The sequence below is a fragment of the Terrapene carolina genome, unplaced genomic scaffold, assembly GCF_002925995.2.
Source record: "Terrapene carolina triunguis isolate 2854851 unplaced genomic scaffold, T_m_triunguis-2.0 Scaffold130, whole genome shotgun sequence".
Classification (NCBI taxonomy): Eukaryota; Metazoa; Chordata; order Testudines; family Emydidae; genus Terrapene; species Terrapene triunguis.
Window position 1 is genome coordinate 12,040,880 of NW_020664481.1, and position 21,972 is coordinate 12,062,851.

The window sequence follows — 21,972 nt, forward strand, 5'->3', positions numbered from 1 at the left end:
AGTTACATTAGAAACTGGGAATGTTCTAGGACCTTGGCAGGGGTGTAGACTTTTCCTGTGCAGGACCCTGTACCAATCAAGAGGCTGAAACCTCTTATTCCTACATCAGCATTAGCAGATTGCATTTTGAACCGGCCCCTCCAACAGAGGGATGGATCTAAAGGGGCTTTTGGGGTTCTAGCCTGGCACTGGATGAGGGAAATGTTTTATTGTCTTGATAAAGGCTAAACATTTCACTTTCCCTTGTGTGGGTCACTACTCCATTTCCACCTGGAAAGCTCTACAGGGTGGTTCATTGTTATTCCACCAAGCCCCCGCTGGGTTTTCACAAACAGGGAGCTGGCAGCTTAGACAATTGTTTTGATGTGGCTTTTTCTAGAAATAAGCCTGGGGCAAAACTGATCTGGATCCAGGAATCTCTTTCTATAATGGGCTGAATATCTATTGAAAGGGAGACATCTAGGTCAGTTTTCCCTTGTAACTATTGCTTCCTGTTTTGGGCACCTGTTAGGAAGTTGGAGCTAAGGGGAAAATCTCTTTTATTAAGCAAAAGGTACACTACAGTACAGCTTTTTCATTCACAAATTAGTCTTCCTATTGGCTTCAGGAGGAGCTAGGTGAAAATCCTGGAGGAAGACAGAAGACTACATTTAGCACTCCGACTATTGAATTCAAAGGAGCTTTGCTTGAGTGAAGAACAAGGAATGCTGACAAGAGGTGCAGGGAGAAAAAGAGTCACTTGCACATCAACAGATTTGGGTTTTGGGACCACCAAAACCATTGAACAAAAAGGCTTGAGGGAGAAAAATATTGCCAAATAATCTGCTGCCCTTATAGTATTTCTAAGCTAGTGACTTCTCAGACCATGATCCTCCCCCCAGCGTAGAATCATATTGAGACAGTATTCAATGGTGTGCTGTGCTGCCACTACCACATAAAAGTCCTGGGGCAGCCAAAGAACCTAATTACTTACACACACAAAAGTTCTAGTTTTATGCTTCTCTCCCCTGCCCCCTACCCCGAGTGAGCTGGAGCAACGCTGTATGAAATGTATCTGCAGCCTGAAACAACAGCAGTGACTGGAGTAAATCAATGTCTACTAGTCTAAATGGGGTGGTTACTCGGAAGCATAATAATGACCCTATTAATGTCAATATTGTTACCTATTTTACTGCTGAAAATGTGTAGCAAAAACCATCCAGCTAGTCTAGGATAATGGGTGGAAGCTGGGATTGTGGGTAGAGTATCACCACTTCTTTTGTCCCTAACCTGACGCACAAAATCATTAGTGGGGGTATGTATCAGAATCTTCTTAGCAGCAGCATGTGGTGGTGCTAAAACACAAGGATGGCTTAAGTCTCACTTTTTCAGTGACCAGCAATAGAAGAAAAAGTCAAGATAAGGGGGGAAAAAAAAAGTTCTTTGTAGATGTTTATAGAGGTGAAATAAAAGGAAAATTAAACATGTTTAAATAGATTCATTTTATTTACTTTAAAAACAGTTTTTTTGAGGGTCAAAAGTTGAAAACCAAATTGCTATAGGAAATTCAAGGGGAAAATAAAATGGAACCATGTGGCCAACCTGAGGAAGGCTCAGGGCCCTAGAGCCACCTTGCCTGAGGGCACGTGCCAATCCCAGCATGTCTGATTGAAGAGGCCCTCAGAAACCCAGCCCTTACATGAGACAGAATTTTGGATGGAATCAATTGTGCAAACTTCCATTAGAAGAAGCATGTGGTTTCTTTGCAATACCATGAAAACCCCCTCAGGACAATACTGATCCTGCACTCCTTGTGAGTCTCCATTGCCTAGCACCTTGGTCATCATTTACATCAGCGTATGGTCGGTGAAAATGCTACCAGCTTAGAAAGGGAGCACTAAAGACCCACTTGACACTGGACTCAATGGACAACACAACTTACAGGGCAACTAAGGGCCAGGTGCCTTCCAGGCATGTGACTCCAATGGGAGTTGCTGGAAACTGTAGTTTGAATGCAGAGAGGGGTCCAGGAGACTTGAAGGGGGCTCAGAACCGCTCAGGATCAAGTCCACAACAGCTGCAGGGTAAGGCCCAGTGTATCCAATTCAAGTCAATTTCATCTGTGTCTTTAATACCATATTTATTTGACTGGAGCATACAACATAGTATTGAGTGGTTTAAAAAAAAAATAGTTTATTGCTCCTCCTTGTAAAAATGCACTTATCCTATGTGGTCTGTTGTCTCTCTTTATTTGGCTGTTGTACCATAGGCATAAAAATGTTACATTTACCCATTTGTTCAAATATGTAAAAAAAAAGTTTTAATCCATTCCTGACATTCTCCTAAACTTTGCCAGCCAACAGCCTGAAAACTCTGTCTAACTTTGACATAAATACTGTCCATTTCTCCATAAGTTGCAGCATTATAACAAAAGATCTATCATAGTAGACAATATGTTCAGTATTCCAGGTGGGGGGCTTTGTTTTTGATTATTTTTTTTTTTGCATTTTAAAAATATACCTAAGTCTGAGATAATCTTAAGAGTAAGAATTACAATAAGAAAATATTACAGTGCGTTGACTAAAGGAATATTCTGCTTTCCTTAAAGCCAATATTCCCTTTTGCATGTTGAAGTGATTCAGCAATTACTTAGGAACCTTTACCTACGTACAATAATTTAGTAAAATGAGAATTAAACAAGGCAGATACTTACTACTATTCTTCTGTCTGCAATTCACAGCTCATGCGAATAAAATCGCAATAAATATTAAAAAATAGTTTTCTTCTTTTTTCTGTAAGGCATCTCTGAGTATTACAAAGTTTTTGTACAACCAAAAAATACGATTGCTTTTTATCCATGTTCTCCGAGTACCTTGTATACCTCAACAGTAAATGAGAGGATTGCAGATCTGATTTGGGGAGGGGAAGGGGAGTAGGAAACAACTGATGGATGGGGAAAGGGAGAAGGAGGGGGAGTGAGAAGATGACAGGTAATGGAAGCAGATCACTAAGTGTGCAAGAAACTGTAGTTTTCCTTTTAATATTTCAGTCAATTTAAGTCCATCTTCAAGACAATATTTGCCCTGATTGAAAGAAAACTTACCGGAAGTCCTTTTCCATGAGCGTAGTCAGACAGCAAGGGTTTAGGTTCGTCCTTAACACTATAAATAGCTTAGGTATTCGTATGCACCTAGTAAGGTTGGGTGGTTTTGTTTTCTGCTTTTTTTGTTTGTATCCTTCCACTGTAAAAGATTGTCCTACATGGCGAACGCATGGGCAGGGCCCTTACTGCATTCGGTCAGGCTGCAGCTGTTGGGGCTGATACTGAACAAAAGCCGTGGTGTGCGCTGCCGGATTGCTAGCTGTGATGGGCTGCTGAACTGCGCTCGTGTAGCCGTATCCCACAAACCCAGCAGCAGGAGAGGCGGCGTAGGGGTACTGGTCGTAGGCAGCGGTGGTGTACTGGGAGTAGGCTTGGCTCGCAGAGGTGTAGTCTATGTAGGGAGATGTGATAGACTGCACGGGGGTTGGGATGACCACGCTAGGCTGAACGATAGCTTGAGGGTAAATATAGTGAGGGGTGAGCCTGTGGAGTCAAACAGATAGAAAGTCAGTCAGGTTCCCCCCACCAAAAATAAACTAAGTGCACTGATAACAGAGACAGTGCTGCCTGCCAACACCATCCAGGTGCTGGGGTGCCAGCGTAATTAAAAGGTGGGCACAATTAAAGAAAGGCAAATCCTGAAGGTTAGAAGTAGCACAAGGTGAAGCTTATACTGTGGGTACTTAGCTGATCCTTATCCTCCCTTATCTCTGCTCCTCTAATCTTGACTCTCATGCCCCTTCTGCTACAGTACCCTCCACTGAATCTCAATGACAGGGGAAAGAAACCTGGCTTGGAGTTCTCTAGGGAGAAAATCCCTCCGCTCCACTGAAATGGTTCTCGCCGGCTTCTCCCTGAAGAAGTCTTGGGACCTCTCTAATGTCTTCCGTCTGCCTTGCTTTCTCTCACTTCTCTGAACTTCCCCTCCACTGTGTTGCTGTCTCCTTCAGCAGCTCCTCCCCTTGGTGTCCTCAGAGCCATATTCTTGGTCATCGCCTCCTCTCCCAGGGTGATCTCATCTACTCTCATGGCCTCTACTCTCTCCTCTATGCTGGTGACTCACAATCCTCTTTCTCCACCCAGCGAGTGCATCTGACTCCAGGATGGCATGCTGACTTGTTGCCAACTCAAGTTAAAAACCACAGCCCAGCTTCAGCCTTCTGACTTCCTAATCCCTCTGCGCTTTCCCCACCAATGCACTTCCCAAGACACCATTAAAATGGCATGATCTCCTCTTCCTGGGGAATTCCTCTATAAACAGGGATGTGAGGCTACTCACCCCTAAGCCCCTATCAGGATGGGCTTACTATATCTCCAGGATATAATCAGAGTAAAGGGCTTCCAGGTTTAACATGCCATCTTATCATTTACAATATATTTACACTGGTGTTGCCACAATGCCAGGCTGCTTGGGCGAACAGCTACGTGGTGATTATTGTCAAACATGAAATGTTAATTCTGTTAGCTTTCCTTTGAGTAATACTTCCCAGCAGTTACCATGTCAACAACCTGCTGCCCCCCAAAAACAAGCTGTGACTTGCGTTATTTTCAGTATTTGTGACCTTTATGCTGCTTCTCTTTCTGCTAATGGTGTACCTAACTGGATCGTCAAACAAAAGAGCACAGATGACAAAGAGGAGCTGCCTAGCTTTACACAGTGCTAACCTCCCTTGGAAAAACAGACTCCCTGCTGCGGGGAAAACCATTCCCTGGACTGGACTTAAGGCTCCATTTCACTATCAGTGCTGGGCCCCACTTACATAAGACAGCTAAGGTCTTTTACTGTGAATGGGAATCCAAACTTCAGAGTGAACCTCATATCACCATCTAGCTGCCTACTCAACCAGCTCAGTCCCTATGTATTCACGCTGCACTTTCAATTGGATACTGTATTCTTCACTTCTTGTCCTAAATTGTGGTGCTGCTGTACACTGTTAAACAGCTGATATGTCACATCCTGGACGTGGCTGTATTGCTAAGCAGAATTTAGTGATGCTCTCGTAAGACCCTTTGGGATGAAAATAATCTGAGATTATTCACACAGGAGCTCCTATTGGTGAGCTAAAAGCTGCTGACTACAAAGAAGCCAAAAAAGGGTCCAAAAAAAAAAAACAAACAAACAAAACAAACAAACAAACACTGGGCCTCAAACTGTGGGCAAGACTGCGCAAACCTGAAAACAAATCTGAACATACAAACTGAACTGGCCCACACAAGAGATGTAAGATGTCCAAGAATCTGCAGGTACAAGTGACGTTGGTCTAGACCAGTGGTCTCCAAAGTGGGGTGCACAAGAGGACCCCAGGGGGTGCGCAAGAGGAGTGCCTTTTTTTTTTGCTTCGTCAGTTCAGGCGGGAGTCCGAGTGGCTTTTTTTGTTGTTGTTGTTTTTTGTTTTTGGTAGAGCTGGCGTGGCAGGGGGTGCATGCTCAAAAAATTTTACTGATAGGGGTGTGCGATCAAAAAAGTTTGGAGACCACGGGTCTAGACAATTCCTGATTTTGCATGTAAAAACACTTCGGTGCACAAGATGGCTGCAGTTTCAGAGGCTGCTTGAGAAATTGTTGGCCCAGTGCATTTCTCTGCATGCCCAAAACGGTCTGCAGAAAAGATGACCCTTGAAAAAAAATAAAAACCAAGATGAGTTTTTGTTGCACCAAACTTGTTACATGGAAATACCCTCTTCTGTTGCACCAACATATTTAAATAAGCCAATAAGGATCACAAAAAAAAAAAAAAAAAAAACCCACAACCACACACCACTAAGAAGTCATTCAAAAAAAATGCAGTGTTTAAATCCTGCCAGAGGGATCTGGCGTAAAAATTTTCAGAAGTGCTTAAATGACTTAGGCGCAAATGTTCTATTTTCCAAAGTCTCCCATTGATCCAATTAAACTTAGGAGCCCAAGTACCTAAACCACTTTTAAAAATGGGACTTTCAAAAATGTTACCCTTGGCCAATAAGTCACTGGATCATCACAGCTAGAGGTGGAAAAGACCCATCAAACAATCTAACCCATTCCGCTGTGAGGACATGACACAGTCCCCTGCAAAAAGATGTTTCATCAGGATTTGTGAACAACAATTCATTGGTTTGTTTCAGTTCCTCTGACCTTGCTTGTACTGGGCACTGTTCAGTACCCACTACATAGTTCTGTAACGCCACTATACTGGAATCTATATAGAACAACTGGGGTTGCTGTAAACTCTCCTATCTAATTATTCAGTGCATGCTCCTGTTGGTCATTCTGACCATCAGAACATGGCAGAGCCTTTTCCATATCTGAGGCCCAGTTCAGGAATCTCCTGTAAGCAAGGACTCATCTAAGCAGGGTTCTCAGGCCAACACTTCATGGTTTCCTAGCTAGATCCCTGGCTCAGAATGTGAACGGCTCATACCACCATTGCAGAGGCCTCCCAGCAACAGCTGCCTCAGGCGCTATAGTTATCAGCAAAGCAATTCAGAAACAGCACTACCCCTTGAAGAGGGGAGAGGCAGACTCGAGACTATTACCTCAAATCTCTGCAGGGCTAGAGGCAGTCACAAATCCAGCGGTCAACCCACTCCTAGACCTACTGCATGAAGCAATAACCTCATGGCCTTTACGTCCATGAATGTCTTTATCCATATGGTGTCTCTAGATGTCAGCACTCATCTAACCAAATGGAATAAAACAAGAACCTGCTAGAAATTCCCTGTGTCTTTTTGTTGGTTTTAATTCGGATCTGAATTAGGGTTAGGATGGAGTTTGAGGCTAAATCAGGGCTAAAGGCAAATTCACATACAATGGTGTTGAAATCTCACACGCTCTTGCAAGGTTTCAGCTGTACCCAGCTCAGAACCAGGAACAAGGACCTTTCTAGATCTGAACCTAATCTAGAACCATAAAGATGGGTTCAGATTGGACGATTTGAATCTAACCCATTGGCAGGGTTCTGGTGGTGGCCCATCTCTGGGTTCAAAAAGTATTATTTTTTTGAATAGCTCTCTGTATCAATATTAATCTTCCCCAAACCCCGTAAAGAATTAAACAGTTGCTCTCCCCTTTACTAGCCTATCTGACAAAGTTAGAGAAGAGAGGGTCAGATCATCTCCCTAAATCTAACATTCTTCTATTGAGGAATCCTCTTTAAAAAGAGAGTTTGCTTTCGAAGACGTGCTCCTTCCAGACGAGAGGGTGACCTGTAACCAACCCTCTTCCCTACCCATCCAAGTTATGGTCCTTCTAATAATGCATTCCCAGTGTCTCTAGGGAAAGGGCTTGGTATGATTTTTTTTTTAAAAGTGAATGCCCGTAAGTAATTGAATAATCCTAACTGTTACAAGTGCAACAAACAGTCCACACCAAACCCAACTCCTCCCCACCAACAGGCCTTGTGTTTGCACTCACAATTCTGTGCACATTCTTGCCCACACGTGCAAATTTACAAGTGCGCACCTAGAGGCTGTGGGTTGAGGCCCTTTTGAGCATTTGGCCCTAAATATTCTCTTGTTAAAAACAGCTCTCCCAAGCACCTAGTAACTCACATGCAGAACTCTCGGCCAAGCTGCTCACATCTCCCACTGAGACCTAACTGTCCCCATTCCAACATAAGCTCATTGAAAGCATAAAGACGCGGAGTGGGATAGAAACCTTTGAAATGCCTTATGGATGTCTACAGGTGACATGAAAATATTTGTCCCCAGACATCAAGTCTCTTTGCTGCATTTCAGACATATTTCAGGCCAAATTTACAAGAGTAGATGCCAGTGTTGCATGTGGAATGTATCCCTGGACAGAAACAGACCAGGAATCATTCAGAACCAACAGAGGTGCACGAGAACAATCTTTCATACTGCAGAATTGCATGCTGTGTGTGTGCACAACCTCCACATCTATTTCCTGGCCACTTGGCTGGATGCACATGCACTTTCCTAAGAGAAAGGGACCCAATCCTGCAAGGCATTGAGCCCACAACTCCCAATAACTTTGGTGGGAGCTGAAGGTGTTCAATATCTGGCAGGACTGGACTTAAAAACGCCCCAAAAACCTCAAACATCTTTATTTTCTCTGATCACTTAGCTACAGAACACTACAAACTTTTTTTTTTTTAAAAGTGTATTTCTTTAGTTGTAGTTGACAAGATAAACTGGTCAATAATCAGATCTATGACACTAACTTTTGGACTATTTTCTTCCTCTTAGTATTTGCTTCTCTCAAATAGGACACTGTATAACAAACAGTATTAAGACCTGAGTAGCATGTACTTCTGCACTTCGTTTCCAAAGCCAAGCCCCAGCCCAGCACATGTACTAATGCATGCTAAACACCTTCTTTTATTATGTTCAAAAAAAATCACACAGCAACTCCAGGATCCATTTCTATTTAAAGGGACCACTGGCAGTTTTTAATTGCAGCTAGACATTTCAATCAGGGTTTATGCCAATTGGACTTTAATTGGCTGAGCAGATAGCAACTCATTTATTGATTAAAAAACCACTTACAAACCCAGGTAAGGTCAGCTTTGATTACTAGCAACTACAAAGAAAACACAACAAAATCAAGTGCAACGTGATGAAGTTATCTGCTGGCTGGGCTTACTAGTCACAAGTGGTCTCAAGCTGTATTTCCAGATTTTTAAGGAAGACTGTTCATAAGCCTTTTAAAGCTTTGCTGAACACAATTTGCATTTGACGTCCATCTTTTCTACAAGTAGCAACCGTCCATGATCATGGTAAAAATGGAACAAGCTGTGTAGTTCATCAAAAGCCTTTTTGGATAATTTAATTACATTTTGAAGTGGTATTTTAAGATTCTTATTCTCCTGCTGCGGAATTCTGTCATCTGGGTATGTCAATGTAGTTTTGAAAAATATAGGTCAATCAGACTCTAGGGCCTCCCCAGAAGTTCTGAAAGCCAGAAGACAACTTCATCCAGAATACACCGTGTGATTACAAAATGTCAAGTGATCAGCAATTGTCATCACACATCAAAGTCATCCTGTGAATAGCAACAATATGAGATGCTTCAGGGTATTATGATTAATCACTGGTAGAGGCCACAAACACTTGGAGAACACAATGAACAACATGGTCAAACCTAAAATTAGAATCACTGGTGCCTGCTGGAGAGACTCATCAAGGGCTTTGCTTTGTACCTTTGGCCAAAGGCAGTGTGAGATGGCTGGCGATCAGGATCAAGGCGCTAACCCAACATTCCTAACTATGTGGCACGACGCCACACCTGCCCCAATAGCCAAAATTAAAAGACAATGAGAGACATGGTTATAGAGCCATCAGAGGACGACACACAGACTTAGCTTTTGATTTTATTCTGCAAAATATAATAATAGGATGAATATAGCTTGTTTGCAATTCAGTTCATGCTGGAAACACTTTATATATTTAAACATTTTAGGGCGGGCTTAAATGTAAGATACATTTGATTGAACAGAGTAAAGATGCAGCTTCCAATCCATTCAAAACAGGCTTTAAAAGCAAAAAAACCACAACCCTACACAGAATGTGCTGACTGGGTCATTTGGCCTTTATGAGGCTTACCTTTAAGAACTCCAGTTGCTGGAGTCTCCCTGAGAGCGCTTATAGTCACACCCACACACCCTGTTAGCATCGCTACTGTAGGATGCAGTGCTCAGAATACGGTAGGTTGGGTTTGTGTTAGGCAGCTAGCTGATGGTGGCATTCTGAGGGTCATCCAGGAAGGAGACAAGACAGCTAGGTGACTAGCCTCTCATGCTGCTAGGGAAGAGTGCCGACTACGTTGGGTGCTGCCCAGGACACTCTCCCTTCCCAACAGCAAGCAGGCAGGCCTCTTCTAAACCCTCGCAGTCCCACTGCCACCAGCCACGCAGCAGGATTGCTACAGGGCCATTCGTAACTCCGGTGTGCTGCACAGATTTAAAAGTAGAGGAGACGGGCTCAGGGGGAAGCAGCGAGGAAGGTGGGTGGCTCTTTCGCTCCCACATCCTGCTCAGCTCTAGCTCCCAAAGAAGCCAGGAAGTTGGGCTTTGCTTGGTTGCTTTAGGAAGAGGGTAGCCCGACTGCTGTTTTTCGCCATCCTCGCCCTTCTCTAGGAACAGCCTTGCCACACAGCCCTTTGTACACAGACCAGAAATAAAGAGGTAGGCGATACAGTGGGCCTCCCGTTCGACCTTGACAACAACATCCCTATAAATAAGACAAGCCCCCCATCCTATGGGGTAGACAACAGTGCTGCCGAAGCATTGAAAGAATCAGCAGTATGTGCGAAGATCACGTCGGAGGCATGAGCCTGCTTTGGAGGTTTAGCACAGAAATGCCAAGTTGCCTATTGCTTGAGTACACCACGTACAGGGCGCCCGGCAGCTGCACGATCAGCACATGAGTGATACTGGCCAAACAGCCTCCTTATTTCTTGAAGAAAAAGAAAAACAGAGCCCTTGGTGTTTGCCAACAAGTGCAGGCGTAAGACATCTGGCCACTGGAACTGGGTCTCGATTTTCATTCCGGCTGCTCAGCAGCTAAGGGACATGTTTAAAGGATAAATCCCTTTGGGTTCAGTGCGTTGAAAGGTGCTAGTCTGAGCACCGTGCAGACTGACGTCATTGTTCTAAATAGTACTGAAGGCTTCCCTGCCATCCCATATGCGTGCCATCCCCTGGCTCTGGGATGCCAATGGGCCTCATACTTTTAGTAGCAATAGACACCTCCACTGAGATCACCACACCGCACTAGGTGCTGTACAAATCCCTAGCAAAGGACAGTCCCTGCTTTAAAAGTTTACAGCTTTTAAAGACTGTATAATTCCTATTGTACAAATGGAAGACCGAAATATAGGCCCTGGACCATCAAGCACTCATGTAAATGGGACTACTCCCAGGGTTAAAGCAAAGCATGTGTGCAAACATTTGCAGGATGAGGGCCTATGTGCCTCACTCAAGGCCACACAGGAAGACTGTTGGAGCTAGGAATTGAACTCACATATCAGGAGTCCTAGTTCAGTGGGACAAAATCGTCCTTCCTCTCCGACGCAGAGCTGGGGAAAAAAAACATCTTCAGGGTGAAGCACAGTTCAGAGAAACCAGAGACTAAAGTATCTCTGTTGTGACTGCCAAGGATTTCCAACTTCAGTGGAGATTTTGTAGGCATCTGTCCACTAGGAATTAGACATTGACCAGCAACCTCATTCCACATAGGCCACCAGAATAATCTTCAGATGGCAACAGCCAATTCGTCTCTACTGTTGTGGGTTGGATTGGAATCGGTGACCTGACACCAAACTTCTGAACCCTCTAGTCTCCTACATAAAGCTTGTTAAAGTTAGCACTGAGAAAGGAAGTCTAGGACCGCTCTCTTACTTCAATGTCTTCTGTGCCACTAACTGGTTATTTTTGCCCTTTCCAAGTGAGATCCAAACAGAGATAGATATTCTACAAATGCTTCAACAATAATTCTCTCCTTACATGTATATGATTTGCCTTAAGTGCCCTCTAGGCGGCCTTAAAGATTAGCAGGTGTTTCACTGCAACGCATTTGCCTTTAACAAAATCAAGGCGCATCTTAGGAAAACTCCCTCTGGCCTCCTCTTCTGTCTTACGCTCTTCCTCCTTAGGTTCTGCAAGAAGATTTACACAGCAGTCTGAGAAAGCTCAGCATGTCAGTAACTGTGTTTACTGCTTCCTTGTTGGGATTATGCTGTCAACACTCTGGGAGAAAACCAGGAAAGGGCTACATGCCAGCATCACTGACTGGGATGGGGAGAGGAGTGGAAAACATGCACACAATAGGACCTGAGGCTATTACTACTGGCCACAGAATTGGCACAAAAGGCTACCAAAACCACTGGAGAGAATGAGAAGTGGTTAAGTCAAAGAGATCAATGATTTCCCACTTAACCTAATTTTGAAAGGCTAGGCAATTTAGGGGTGGGGGAACATTAAACCCATATGGCTCAGCAATACATCATTACTTTATGAGGCTGACAAGATAACCAAGCTGTTGCATCTTGATGTTATGATGACGCAAAAAAAAAAAAAAAAAAAACCCGCAAGAAAATGGATTGTAGTAGAGGAGAAAAAACCCTCAGTAAGGTCCACGAAAACAGATCCCACAGAATGCAACAGGTGGAAAAAAAGAGACAAGAGACGCCACCCACACCTGCTCCCAGGATGTACAGCTAGTGCAGAGGTATGAAAGAGGTGACAAACCATAACCACACGTGGTGAGCACATCCCCTAACAAAGATCTAATCCTCCTCTCTCAGCTCAACCCACAATGTGAGATCAAAACCCAGTTGTGCCAGGCTGAACATGACCACAGCCTTATCCTCTACATCTTGTTTCCTCCACACCCAAGAAAACCCCACAAAGAGACGCTCTAAAGGACAAGAAATAGTTCTGGACAAGCAGGCTTAAAAATACTTAAGCAACAGAGCTGAAGGAAACATCTGGACAAAAACAAGAATCACATCACAGTGAAGACAAAGAAACTCTCAAACTTGGAAGTCTCACCATGAGATCTCAGCTATACAGCAATCTCTTGTCTTCCAAAGTAACACAGATACAACAGAATATACTGATGGTAAAGAAATAATGTACTACTTTGTATATCTATATACCAAGGAGTGTGGAGTGCTAGAAACATTAAGTCTTAGAACACCCCATGAGGTAGATATCTTCAAGTTACAGATAGGAAAACAGAAGCATAAAGAAGTCCACTTCCGGGTTCACAGGAATGCTGCCTTTTGCTGAATACTTCCAACCCTCCACTGCAACTGAAAGAAGGCCAGAGCCTGAAGAAGTCTCTTTAAATCCTCCTAAGACCTCCAAGGTAGCGCTGGTTGGGGGAAAAAAGTTGCAAAATATTTAGAAGTATTGTTTCAGAAGGGATCAAAATTGACTTTTAAATTTTGCATTTTTCCACCTTTAATCCAAAAGTCATCATTAACTTTTTTTTTTTAAATCAAAATCTTTAATTTACCAAAAACGTTTTGGTAAATTAACCACTGAAACAGTGTTTTATCAAAATCTTTAGATTTTGGGAGGGAGGGCGGGGGATAAAAGTTTGTGTTTTTTTGGTCCCAACAAAAGAGAGATGAAACTTCTCAAAAGAAGAAAATTACCCTTTTCCTCAAAATGTTTCAGAGAAAAAAAAAAAAAAAAAAAGTTGACATTCAAAAGATTTTGGTCAGTTCTACTTCCAAACCTCCTTGACCTCAATTATCCAAGACACTTCTTTCTTCCTGCTTCCAAAACCTACTGTTAAGGACCAGGTGGTGGAATGCCTCCCTTTGCACCATGTTTCCACCTATTCCAAAGCCCCCTGGCTGCATCTGTGCATATAGTGAGTCTTGCACAACTTGCATGCAAACACTGCCAAAGACGTAGAACAGGTGGAGGTTCAGTACATTTGTGTTTCAGGAGTGCTGGAACGTGTAAAGGCAGCTCCAGAGGCTCGCTAGGGTCATCCAGGATCCAGCTGTCAGATTTGAGGGGGTGCGGAATGGATGGCTCAGGGGTTAACAATGCAGTCCTGAGCCTTTCATCTCTAGTTTAACAGATTAAATCCAGCCCAACTATGTAGTGATCAAAAAAGTCATTGCCAAGTCTGACGGCCTCTGGAAAAAACAAGTTCTTGGTCTGAGTATAATTTAGGAGTGAAGAGCTGTCCTTGCCGCAAAAATCACTACCAGGGCTGCTAATTAGATACCCCTATTGGGATCCTCAGCATGAATTTATTAGGGCTGCATTCATCACACTTTCAGTACCTGCTTTGAGCAAGTTTTCAGGGCACAATACTGAAGACACCCTGTGTGCCTTGCACCCAGTGTAAATACTACATTTGGCCTAGGTGTATTAAATACCAGATCAGAATGGTTGCATCTTGCACCCACTTAACCCAGGTGTAGGCCTCTACACAAGGTGGGAGGGCTCAGCTCTCCACTGCTAAAGACTGCTCTCATGCTGGTGAGAATCAAGAGTAATTCCACTGAAGCCATTACGTCAGTATGAGAGAGGAGACCAGCCCCTACTCTCACATTTAAGAGTGGGGGCAGAATTTATATTATAGATTAGATTGACTCTTACAGTGACTTAGTGGAGTAGCTCAGAGTGCAGTGGAATAAAGAATTTGGCTCATGAAACAGGCCAGACACTGCCTTGTGCTTTGAGCAGTCATTTACCCCTGTGCAAAATAAGCACAAGATGCTATCAGATGAGAAGGGCAGTGTTTACGCATTCACTTTGCACTAGTGAAAGCAACCACACAAGATGCAGGGCAATGATGAATTGGGCCCAACAGAACAGAATGGTGCTCTTGAGTGCACTCTGAATCTTTGTTCCTTTCATACGCAGGTCTCAGACAAAGTGGTAAAGCAGTACAGTCTAGGTGTGTATTTACAGGCATTCAGTTCAAGAGGAGCCTTTCTGACTGGCAGTTGTTCGGCCTGTGCGTCAGCCATGCTTGGGTATTAACAGCTGAAGCCACTTGGATTTGACTATTTCTTTGGAAATCTCCCAAAAAGCTTTCATGTTACTGGCACAGACAGACAACAGGTGCTGTGAGAGCCACCCCACAGGAGCCGCTTGTGACTGACAGAGCAGCCTGGGGTCTTGCAGCAGGGTGTTTTTTGATGAGTCGTACAACAGGAAGCCAGAGCATGGGGAGGCACCACAGTAAGGAATGTGTGTGACTTTTTAAAACAGCAAAACCACGGAGAAGAGAAGAGTTTTTTTATTTGCACCCCAATTGAATGGCATTAAGGATAACAACTACCAAGGGACTTTCTTCACTTCCTGGTTGTAGCAGCAGATTGTGAAAGAAACCGAAAAGATTTAACTATTTCAAGGCAAAAGTGACAGCGGCCACACGCTGACCTGGAGCGAGCAGGCCCAACACAACTGGACGCGGAGTACTTGTTCCATTAGCCTCTACCTTGTGTAGTCACTTACGGGAGTGCAAGCCAATCTGGTTGGGTAGCATTTTACATCCACTTTGCATTGATATAAGTGACTACACAAGGTGCAGGGCAATGGAGACTCAGGCTCAATAGCTGGCACCAGACCCACTTAGGACAGGTATTTTACTCAGTGGGCCACATCCTGCTGCATTAAACCACCTTTGTAATATTCCAACAGTGCAGAAAGCAGCCCTAAAGCCAGCTTACTCAGCCAAATAAAGATTCCTCCCCCCGCAATAGAGGGCTCCATAGGTGGGGTAGAACTGCTGTAGCAGTGCCTATGCCACACACTGCTGCTGACCAGAGCATGAGGCATGGCTGGGGATAGAGGATGTAGCCAGGGATTCCCTATGCCCTGTTCTAGTTTATGCCAAATGACAGGCTGATGCACGGCAGCCCCTAGATCAGAGGGGCACAAAGGATGCAAAGCTGGCTTTAAGTCATACACCACACTGCAGCTGCCCCAAATGTTTCTTGTCAAACAATCTACACAGTTGCCCTTCATTGCTTTTTATAAAGTCTCAGATGTTCTTGGGGAAAATTTTAAAGGGACACTATAGCAACAAAAACAACTCCGATTGTTGCCTCACCACATGTTCTGATCCTATGGGTGCAATTTTAGGTCTTCAGGTAATCATGCCCACAGATAACTGCAGACACAAATTCACGGAACTCAGACATCTAGCTTCCCGACTTTCCACAAACAAGATAGCTAATCGTGTCAATTCTACAAACTAAGCCTGTTAGTTGCAGGAACAATCGGTGGGTGCAAAATTGTGCCCATCAATTTAGAGTGTCTCTCAAAAATTAGGAAAATACTACTGTGCTTGTGTTATTAAAATCTTAGATTAGAATTTGAAGATTCAAAAAAAATCTAAGTTTGCTTTTCCCCTTTGTGCTGTTTATTTATTGATTAGCTTCGCTGCTTCAGAGTGAAGAGCAGAGAAGCTGATTTAGTTTCACTTTCTGTTTTGTATGCACTAGCCTAATGCTGCAGCTGCATTTGGGTCCCCAGCAGTGCCGGGAAAGGTTTAAATTTAAAGCTACCAAAAAGAATACCTTTCACGGGTATTTGGGGTTTTTAAACCTGCATGAAAACACTTCTATTCATTTTAAGTTCAATAATCTCCTGCCCCCCCCCAGTCTGCATTTTGGGCCTTCGCGACTCAGCATTCTCTTCAGCAGGATTCTGAAGTTACTTTTTTTTTTTTAAACTAGTTCATTGTGTAGCATTTAATAAATTATTCATTAACCACTTCATTGCTGTGTTCTGCGGCAGCATCCGAGATGCAGAGGACCGTAGCAGCGGTCTCTAAATCCCAGCATTCCATTATTGGAACATTAACACTTTAATAGGGATGTTTGTGAGTGGCACAGCATTGGAAGTGTGTTTTGCCCCTGTACCAAGTATGTAGGTAGCTTAGAAGCAGGTTACTTATTTAGGTAATATTTGTAAGTCACTGAATAGTAGACAAGCCAATTACCAAAGAGGGTGGGAGATGACTAAATTAAACTTAAAGTGAAACAAACTGGGGCCTGATTCTATAAGCATAATAGACCCAAAAATCCCACTGGTGTCAGATGAAGTTTTGGATGATCAAGAAATGCAGGATTAGACCCTAGACTGGCTTTTACTTTGCTGATTGCTTTGAAAAAAGACAAAAATCAGAACTGACAGACTTTGTTGCTCAAATGAACACCTGACTTTGGAAACATCGTACAATTCATGGCACCAAGGTAAACTGTATGACTTTTTTGCCAATGCACGTTTCCTGTGATTAAATTATTGCCAGAGAAGAATGCAGTGAAATTCTTGTTTACTGATGCTTGCAAACGAGATCTATAATCCCCTCCCGCTTCCTCCGTCTCTTGGCAACTGATAAATAATTTGTAGTGCTCATTGTCATATGTACTAAATGTATCCCCGTTGGTTTTAATGATGAAACTGAGGCCTAAGAAATGGAACACTAACTGTAGATCACAATGAACACATTCAGTCTCACACTTCTTAATACGTGAAGCTAAAAGGAAGTTATACAAACCTCTGCAAAAAAGAACCTTTTGTTTGCCCCACCTATATGGCTGAAATGGCTGTGCAGAGTGTCAGGGACAGAAATGACAAGAGTATGTTTGCATGAGTTAGGGCCTGATCCAAAGCCGACTGAAGTCAGTGGGAGCTTAGTTTGTTTCACTGCATTATTCTTCTCTTTACACTTCACATGGGGAGAGTCTTGTTGAGGGCAGTTTTTAAGATCCACATTAATTATGTGCTTGTGCACCCTTTAGAAAAGCCTCTAGCGTGCATGTGCCAGAAATACCAAGGTTACTAGTTGTCTCATCAGCTGAGAAAGCTGTTGTATTTCACATGCAAACAAAGCTTTAAAAAGACAAGACCAAAAAATACTGTCTACCTGAAACATTTCTGCTCTTCGCACCTCAGATGAAATACTTCTTTTCACAACAGATGTTACTCCAGTCCTTCCAGCACTGACTTAACTATTTATGAAACCTAGCATGTTTTAACAATACACACTCAGCATATGGTGTGAGCACTATTATGGCAACACTGCCTCTTACATCCATACACTGGCTGGAAAGATAATACCAAGACAGTTGTGGGCCTATAGGTGTGAGGGGACAGGAATCAAAGAAGGAGACTATGAATTAAGGACAGGGAAGGAATTTGTTAAACAAACAAACAAAAACACAAAAAACAAAAAAAAGGTATATTGTCATATAACGTTACAAAATGGCAGTGCTCAAGAAAATGGGTGCACTTTTTTGATGCTCTAAACAAAAACCCACTATCAATATTCACTTTCTGAAATGATGTGAAAAAGAACGGCATCAATCATTAAACAGTTAAATGAAGGCAGTATGACAGTAGCTATTGTTCTCTTGAAGCACACTTGTATTTTCCAGAGCAGCTGCCAGATCCTATTAGATGTATAAAAAGGAGGACTTCTCGGACTGAGTCAGGATGGTATAAGCTATTGAAAACAGCAGACAAAAGCCCACTTTTGCAGACTATTCAAGCCCTGTATAACATCTGTCCAGAATCAATTTTTGACCTAATGTTACTTTCATTAAGTATTAGACTTTGTTTCCAGTTCAGTTTGTTTCCCTGACTAAAATGGTACCCCAAGTGCGATTCCATGGGAAACAAGATGGAGAGAGTAGATCTTATGCAAAAAGCATGCTATGGAACATGTTATTTTCTTGACTGTTTTGACACCTTAAATAATATTATGACAAGAAAAATACATGCCACTTATTTGGATTCTTCTGCATTCTTTGAATTGCCAAAGAAGCAAGAAAATATATTACAAAACAAACCTCTCGTGATTTATGAAGACTGATTTGCTGATGCTGAAAAGAGGATTTTTAGGAGTCATATGAAAACTGAAAATTAAAAAAAAAAAAAAAAAAAAAACGCTACACAACTTTTCCAATGCTTGCCTAAAAGAAAAAGTACTATGAAGTTGAATTACTGCTGCTGAAGCTGTATTCCTCTTTATGACTTAAGAGTTCTCACACATTTTAAAAATGAGGAAGTGGATTCAAGCATTTGACTTCAAACTGACTGAAGTTAACTACATAAAAAAAATACTTCCACTTACCCATATGGTCGCTGAATAAAGGCTGGATGTAGCTGCTGCACACCTATAGTAAAACCTGAAAAAGTACGGGGAAAGCATTAGTATTAAACAAAAGCATTCACTGTAGTGTGTAGGTATTATAATGCATACATGCACAACTACAAGTGTGTGTGTGTGTGAGAGAGAACATTTTAAACTCCCTAACAGAATACTTTTTAGAGGTACAATTATTTTAATATACTCATGTAACATGCACACAGATCAGACTGGAATTCTGAACACAGAAAACTCACTCATACAAAGAGACAAGCGCTCATTTTCTACAACATGCAATAAACCCAAAGGTGGAGTGGTAGAAACAATTATACTATAGCAGTTGTAAGAAAAAGAATATAAATGCACTAGCTTCCGGGGACAATATCCTTATCCCAACTATGTGAGGCTGGGGGTATATACACATGTGTAATTTTGGCATAGAGGGTTCAAGTAAGGAAATGGGGAGCAGAGAAAGCTGAATTACATAGTGCACTAAACAGGCAAAACTGAGGGGCCAGTGTGGCTTTTCAGATCAATTACCAACACATTTCCCATTTTGCAACTAAGGCTTCTTCAAACAGAGAGAGCTGAGAACTCACCAGTTTGAATACTCCTTGGTTTTGCTCCCAGATATGCCAGGTTCACATTTGCTTTTCTGCCATCAATGATGGGGTTGGGATCTTTGCACGCTCTCTCAGCTGCAGCTCTGTCTGCCATGGTCACCTGGAGTTAAGCACAACCTGTTTTGAAGCAATGGTTCTCCACAAAACCTACACTGAGTGGGGCTTGATGAAGTTTGCTTATTTTGGGTGAGGAGTTAAATTTGCTTTCTTGAAATCTCAGTTTGCGGGGGAGGGAGAAGACTCAGAGGGACAAGAATGGGTCCTGTGCACTGGGGTGAAAACAGAAAGCACCAACAAGTTTCTCTCCTGGGGATCTGCCAGCAATTTTTTTTCCACTCTAGCACACACAAGTTGGTAGAGTAACTTAACCCCTCCCACCCAACACTCCCTAAAGCAGAGGCTGCTCAAGGAAACTTGAAGCAAAGGACACACTCATGAATCATACAGAGGATGCAGAAATTGAGGCTGCACAGAATGTGCTTCACTGAAGCGCTCTAAAGAAACAAGCCAGCAACGCGTGGGGGAAGGGGTGGTGAAATGAACTACAGAACAGCCAGCACCGGAGGTTCTTATCCCAATGCTCTCAGTCAAGGGCCTTTGTCTTGGGGGTGGGAGAGTTACTCTCTGCCTCACCCCCACACCCGAGCTCTCCTGCGTTCAGCAGTCTGTCCTGCAGGAAGAAAAACAGATCTGAGCGATGAAGAAGTGGGAAAAAACTTTCTAGCAGAGGGTGGCTCTGCACAGAAGAGACCTCCAAACCACCCAGCCCTGTGTAACCCCCACGCTAGCTAGCTGGTGCAAGAGCAGAGCAATAAAGGGGGAGGTCTTGCCCATGGAGAGCGTGGGGGGCATACAGAGAGATTCTCCCCTGCGTTAGAGAATCCAGGGGAAGAAAGGGCCGCAAGGAACCACCCTTGACAACTAGAGGAGGCTAATGGGATACAGTGGGGAGGGGAGGACGGTGTTTCCCTGGGGTAGGGGCTCTCTTCCCTGGGAGAGGGGGGATCCCAGGCTCACACGCTCTTTACCCGACACAAAGCAAGTTACTATCACAACTCCCCCAGCTTCAGAGACCGGGCTCCTCTGGGACATGCCTGAGCCGGGCTACCAGGACCAACACGAGGAAGCGACCAGGGCACCAGCCCCGGCTAACGCCCGCCTTTCACTCCGCGCCCATCACCGCGGCACCTGCCTGGGCTGGGGGGGGGGGGGGAGGGGGGCACTTACAAAACCATATCCCCGGGATTTGCCCGTCTGCCGGTCGGTGATCACCACCGCTTCCTCGATGTCCCCGAACACTTCGAAGTACTTCCTCAGGGAGGAGTCGGTGGTGTGGTAGGGCAGCCCCCCGACGAAGATCTTGGTGAAGGTAGTGTCCTTCTGCACGGTGTGCATGGCGCTGCGGGCGCGGGGCGGCGGCCGCTGCAAAAAGCATCCAAGATGCCACGGGCGGCCGGGAGCAAACGGCTCAGGGGCTCAGAAGAGGCGTGAGACACCCTGGGCCGGGGTCATCCTCCTCCTCACCACACGCAGCTGGGGGCAGAGGTAGGTGGGGCCGCCCCCACGCAGCAACAGCAGCGGCAGCTGTCGCTTTGTCCCCCATGCACCGGGAACCGCTGCCTGCGAAGAGCCCTGGCTCCAGCCCCTCTTGTGCAATGACCTCCCGCAGGGCGCCGGGGAACAGAGGCGGCCGCTGCCTGCCAGCCGCCGCGCCGGGCTTTGTACCATCCTCTCCCTCCGCCCCCCAGCCGGGCTCCGGCCCCGCCTCCCCACGGGAGACAAACCCCGGAGGCGCAAAGGCCCCCGGGGCTTGTAGTTCCCATCCGCGGCGGGGGGGGGGGGCGATTGGGGGCGGGGAGCAGGGGCTGCCAGGAAGCGGCCGCCGCTGAAATCACAACGCGAGGCGGGAGCCAAAGGGAGCGGAGCGGGCTGCAAAACTGACATTAACCAAGGCCACCGAGCGTGTCCGCTGGAGAGAGGGACACATCTGTCTCCATCCCGGTGGCCAGATAGCAAGTGTGAAAACTCGGGACAAGGGATGGGGGTAATGCCCATGTCAGACAAAGCCCCAAATATAGGGAGTGTCCCTATAAAATCGGGACATCTGGTCACCTCGCATCTACTCCATTTTAGACACGCATTCGGATGGTGCATCCTTTGGTCTCAACGTGTTTTGCAAAAGCGAGCTACTAATTGATTGCCTAGCGCTGTAACTGTAGCTAGGGAGAGACGTGGAGAAACTGGGGAATACTTATTTTTCCACCTCTTTGGATTTCGGCTAAATTTGCTTGTTTAGCTGAGAGAGAGAGAGCGACTCTCTGTGTGTGTGTGTGATGAGAGAGAGACTTTGTGTGTGTGTGTGTGTGTGTGTGTGTGTGACACATCCAAAAAGGCAAATAAAAAAGGGTAACCCTGTAATTGTTATTGCTAGTATATTTATATTATGGTGGTACCCAAATGCCCCATTTGGGCTTGAGGCCCCACTGTGCTAGGTGCTGTACAAATACAGAAAGGAAACAATCCCCGCTTCGAAGGGTTTACAGTCTAACCAGACAACGGATACGGGATGGGATACAACATAAAAGTAAATAAACCCTTTCTGGCTTTCCAATTGCTAAATCTAGCTTCTTTCCTGGTTAATGCCATGCACTGGCTCTAAATCTCGCAATAGCTCTGTAGCTAGGGATGTCTCCACTCC

General features: G+C 44.3%; 1 protein-coding gene across 1 annotated transcript; it reads right to left on the reverse strand.

The window, feature by feature from the left end:
* Positions 1–1,497: 1,497 nt before the first annotated feature.
* On the reverse strand, positions 1,498–20,976 carry RBM38 (RNA binding motif protein 38). Its single transcript, XM_024201711.2, has 4 exons — positions 20,502–20,976; positions 19,251–19,374; positions 18,637–18,691; positions 1,498–3,565 (listed from the first exon to the last, which is right to left on the reverse strand). The coding sequence occupies exons 1-4, from the start codon at positions 20,667–20,669 to the stop codon at positions 3,265–3,267; spliced, it is 648 nt and encodes a 215-aa protein (XP_024057479.1). The 5' UTR covers positions 20,670–20,976; the 3' UTR covers positions 1,498–3,264.
* Between the last annotated feature and the right edge of the window lie 996 nt (positions 20,977–21,972).

Bases quoted from the DNA above. Each gene is read 5' to 3' on its own strand.
- RBM38 (XM_024201711.2), bottom strand. From the start codon at position 20,669: ATGCACACCGTGCAGAAGGACACTACCTTCACCAAGATCTTCGTCGGG. The intron at 19,375-20,501 runs GTAAGTGCCCCC...GCTTAACTCCAG, and splicing joins AATCCCGGGGATATGGTTTT to GTGACCATGGCAGACAGAGC. The intron at 3,566-18,636 runs GTAAGTGGAAGT...TTGACTCCACAG, and splicing joins TTTATTCAGCGACCATATGG to GCTCACCCCTCACTATATTT.